Source organism: Mustela putorius, unplaced genomic scaffold, assembly GCF_011764305.1.
Source record: "Mustela putorius furo isolate JIRA1106 unplaced genomic scaffold, ASM1176430v1.1 tig00003942_pilon_pilon_pilon, whole genome shotgun sequence".
NCBI lineage: Eukaryota > Metazoa > Chordata > Mammalia > Carnivora > Mustelidae > Mustela > Mustela putorius.
In genome coordinates this window covers 16981887-16986827 of record NW_025422087.1, presented here as the reverse complement: position 1 = coordinate 16986827, position 4941 = coordinate 16981887, and the positions used below count along the sequence as shown (strand labels likewise).

Sequence of the window (4941 nt, the reverse complement as noted above, 5' to 3'; positions counted from 1 at the left end):
CTGATTAAGAAAAGAAAATCATCTGAATTATGTGTTTTCTCTCTGCCCAAAAACCCCCGAAGTATAGTTTTATGGAATCCCCAGCTCTGTATAGCTGCAGCTGTCCTCCCACAAAACTCATGAGAGATTTTAACTGGCTTCTTAATGCAATGTTTTTGGTCCAAATTTAGGTTTAGGTTACAACATGTTTGAAACAACAAATATATGGATGGACAGAACTTCTGCTGATGTTGTAAGCATGACTGAATTCTAGTTCCAAACACATGGCCTTCACCCCAAGAACATCCCGGGCCAGCACAGAAACCATTCAGGGTCACTAGAGGGGCCATGGTTAGAGCCATGGCGGGTTATGGCGGTAGGCAAGGACTTTGGGAGAAGGGAAAAGGGGAATAGTCCATCAGAAACCAGGACTATTTTCCTAATTATGTTATCTTCACATATGGGCAGAGATTTTTGAGGAAAGGGATTTGGTCAAGTCAAGTAAAGATGAAGGAGAAAAAGCTCCCAAAGCAAAGAATGGGTGTCAGCCAATGTCCACCTGTTAGGAGGACAACAGAGAAGGTCTGGCCCTTCATTTTCAGAATCAGCTACCACAGCAGCTGAAGTTCGATGAGAAGGGACCTTGGCAACAGAAATCTCAGGATAAGCTAAAAAAGCATATGCTTAAGTTCTCGTAGGATATTATTTTAATTATTATGCTTTTATTTAAAACTATGTGTTTATGTCACTGTTTAAAAATAATGATGTAGGAGCACCTGGGTGGCTCAGTGTGTTAAGCCTCTGCCTTTGGCTCAGGTCATGATCTCAGGGTCCTGGGATTGAGCCCTGCATTGGGCTCTCTGCTCAGCAGGGAGCCTGCTTCTCCCTCTCCTGCTTCCCCTGCTTGTGCTCCCTCTCTCGCTGTGTCTCTCCTCTGTCAACTGAATAAATTAAATCTTAAAAATAATTTTTTTAAATGATGTAAAATGTGACTCTGGAGGATACATTAGTGGGCAAAAAATGTGTTCATTGTATGTGGAAACCTCTTCAGATGCCGAGCTGGATGGATGGAGCCAAAGGACGAGAACGTGTCCTATAGCATGGACCGCCTCCCTCCTCCGGTCACCAACCTGGATTTTGCACTTGGCCTCCACCAGCTGCAGCTTGGTCTGCGCCAACTCCAGCTCCATCTCCCTCAGCTGCTTCTTTAGGTTGTCCTTCTCGTCATCCAGGTCCACCCCCTGCTCCTCCCTGCTGACGGCCGCCGGCTTCAGGGCCCCCTCTTTGCTGAAAATGTCACTGCAGTGTTTACAGGCCATCATTTTACCCTGAAATAGCCAAAGAGAGAACCCACATCAAGTGACTTCATGGCAGAAATCACTTCTAGAAACATGACGTAGACGCTGCTTGTGGTCCTTGAAGGCAAGCCCATTTCTGAAGGTAATTGTATTTCTTGCGCTGCAGCCAAAATGGCTTTAGCACAAAACTCAGTTGCTCAAGTTCAGTGCTCCTTGCTTTTTATAAAGCATCTCCAGAGTATCCATTTCCCTGGAAATGGAAACTATGAGAGCATCTCTGTGAAACCTGTCCTGGAAATTCTGTGCTGCCACTAGTCTTTCTAGAGCTCCATGCCATAGGCTCTCCAAGCAATGTCTCCTGAATCCTAGAGGTCCTGTAAGACTGCGTACTCTTCCCATGCCCGCTGCAAGTGAAGAAACTCAGAGCATAAGTAGCCAGTCCACAGGAGACTGAGAAACGTCACTGTGACTGACCTAAATCTATGCTTGCAAGGAAGTTTATGTCCTGTCGTTCGGTTCAGCTTTAAGCAAAGAGAATCATTATTGTTCAAGGTAATCCAAGTAACTGCCTCATGTCTGGCCTACCAGTCAGGCGCGCAGCACCGAGCAAAGCAACTCTTCAAGACAGTGGTGCTCTTGTTTTCTTACAATTGCTCCAAAAATAGTTAGAGCTAGAAGATATTACAGAGCATCTCTATTTTAATGTACTACTACATATTATTGTATGTCCATAACTGAAACTATTCTCTACACACACACACACACACACACACACACGCCAATTCTCCCCACATTTCTGTGTCACTATGCCTGTCTCCACCATCTAGGCCTGAACTCTGGGCTCATCTTCTTTCCCTTCTCCCCCATTCCATATTCAGCTGGTCATTATTTCTCTGACAGGCCTGAGCTCTCCTCATCCAAGGCCTGAATCCCTAGAAGTCACCTTCTCAGCTCCCACTGATTGCTCCGTTTATTTGTTTGTTTGTTTGTTTTAAATTAACATAGAATATATTATTTGTTTCAGGGGTACAGGTGTGATTCATCAGTCTTTTATAATACCCAGTGCTCATTCGAACACACACCCTGATTGCTTTCTTATTCCATCCTTAATGTACTCTTCCGATTCCTACCTGATTAATATTCATTAGACACTTAAAAGATACCTTGTAAGCCTCTTCAGAACCTGGAAGAATAATTAGCCCACTACTGGCACTAAATAGGCAAACAGCAAGTATTAGTTTTATGTATTTATGGTAGACTAAATAAAATGTTAAAAGTGGTGGCTTTTGATCTGGGTCTTAAATGATTAAAAGTTTCCCAAGCTGGGCAGGCAGTTCTATTAGGAGGAACCGAATGACGGAACAGGCTCCCCAAGGGAGGAGGACATCTCAGCAGGGCGAACTGCTGTGTGCAAAGCCGCTGGCCCTTCAGAGAACTGCGGGGAGTGTGAGCAGCTCCAGCAGGGAGGAAATGGCAGAGCAGCAAGAGGCAGGAAGTGAGAAGCGTTGTCTGTGGCCCCAGTGTAATGCTATGGAACCCCGATTCCGTCCTACAGCGAAGGCACTCCCTACAACCTGGGCTCCCCGCTGGAGAGAGAGCACTGAGCCTCACGAGGCTGCAGGGTCTCAGCCAGCGTCCACCTCCCTGTCTTCCTTACTAACACAACTCTGACTTCATGTGGGCTGGCAGTTTGCCCGGTTAAAAGCTGCCATTTCCCAGGCTCCCCTTAAACTCAGCGTGGCCATGAGATTCAGTTCTGACAGGACAGCAAAATGTGGTATGGAGCTTCAAGGAAGGCCACTTAGAGCTCACCCAGCTGGAGGTGGGCTCTGGCATTTTCTTCTGGCCCCAAATTCTACCCTTGAAGGTGGGTGTGATGGAGGTCACTCCAGTGACAGGTTTGACTTTCAAGTAACCTTGAAGATGCAGCCCATGCTGAGGGTGTGGGTCACTGATACCTGACCCGTGTGGATTGCTGATAAAAACCCAGGATCTTTCTAGCCCTAGACTTTTTTTTTTAAGTGAGATAACATCTTTTGTGTTTAAGCCATTGTTATTTTGGGTTTCCTCCCTGTGGCCAATCTCATTCTAAACTGATACATAGAGTGAGAAAATCACATTTATCCTGGGGAGAGCTCATTCTAACTCCAGCGCAAAGGGTTACCTGAAAGGGGAATAGTGTTACAGGAGGATGGAAACATCAAAACCTACAGCATCACGCCAAACAAGAGATGAAAGGGAAGTGGCATTGGGGCAAGAGGCTATGGGACAGTACAGTGACGAAGGGTATGGAGAGTAGGGTGTCACTCCCAGGGTTCAAATCCCGGCATTACTACTCACTGTGACCTTGAGATCATGAATGACCCGTTTTGGTAATCACTGTCAGTAAAAACAAGACCTAATAAGTCATTAAAAAGAAGATATAATAGGGGCGCCTGGGTGGCTCAGTCGGTTAAGCATCTGTTTCAGCTCAGGTCATGATCTCACGTCCTGGGATTGAGTCCTCCATCGGGCTCCCTGCTCATCAGCGAGTCTGCTTCTCTTTCTCTCTCTGCCTGCTGCTCCCTCTCCTTGGGCTCTACCTCTATCTTCAAATAAATAAATAAAATCTTTTTTTTTTTTTTTTAATAAGAAGAAAAAGATATAATACTATCTACCTACACAGGAAGCTGAGAGGATAAAATGGGATAATCTTTGGAAAAGTACACACAGGACGTGTTTACTAGGTGTTAGTCGTTGTTTTCGGCCAAAACAAGTTCAGGTTCCTCTTCCTGAATATCAGGCCCTTTCATTAGACAACCCAGTTGTCTACTGTTTATGAAATTCAGTATTTCCCCCTATCCCTTAATACTCGAAGCACATCAGCCTCCTTAATGAGACTCATTCTAATTTCTGGGTCTTTAGTCACAGTTTATTCCAGAATGTTCTTTCTAAATTCTTCTAACAGAAGTCTAGAAATCTTCTAATACAAGTCCTGCTTCAGTCCAGCCTCCTCTACAAAGTCATCTTTGGTCTGCAGTTCTTACGATTTTGCTTTCTCAAAACCCTGCTTGTCTGTGTCATCCAACTCAGCACTGACTTACATGCCTCTGTACTATTCCCTAAATATTTCACATGCATACATAGAACTTGCTTCTGTAGGGAAATTCTAAACTTTTTGTTATGCATAATTTCTGTAAAACATTAGTCTAGAAGCTGTCCACATAGATGCTCAATAAAGCCTTGAGTGACCCATATACATCCATTTCATTTATATTTACATGAAGATTTTAGTTCAGGATAGTTAACCCTTTTATGCCAAGGAACATCATCAACTGAGTGTTAGTGTAAAAAAAAGGATGATAAAGACCAAGGAGGAAGAAGGTAAAGGTAGACCAGAGAGGGAAGACATGAGCCCAAAATTTTGGCAGGTTTGGGCAGGGAGATGACCAACCTCACAGTCACTAATAATCTCAGACTGTTTTAGAACAGGAAATATGAAAAAAACACCTGGACTACAAAGTCAGAACAAGGCTCATACTTTCAGTTCTCATGTCTCAGATTTTCAGGTTATAAAGTTCTAAAACTATGGGTTTACTGTGTGCCAACCACTAAGATAAGCACTTGTTTAATCTTCAAAATAACCGGCTGAGGTGGGTAATGTTGTCTCTATTTTACAGGCCCC

At 44.1% G+C, this 4941-nt stretch overlaps 1 protein-coding gene across 10 annotated transcripts in view; it reads right to left on the bottom strand.

The window, feature by feature from the left end:
* RABGAP1L (RAB GTPase activating protein 1 like) overlaps positions 1-4941 on the bottom strand; it is a 778147-nt gene that overhangs the window by 5159 nt on the left and 768047 nt on the right. For all 10 annotated transcript variants that reach the window (XM_013061129.2, XM_013061130.2, XM_004761946.3 and 7 more), the window contains one exon: positions 1110-1307. In XM_013061129.2, the coding sequence (XP_012916583.2) occupies positions 1110-1307 (198 nt within the window). The remainder of the gene's footprint in view (positions 1-1109; positions 1308-4941) is intronic.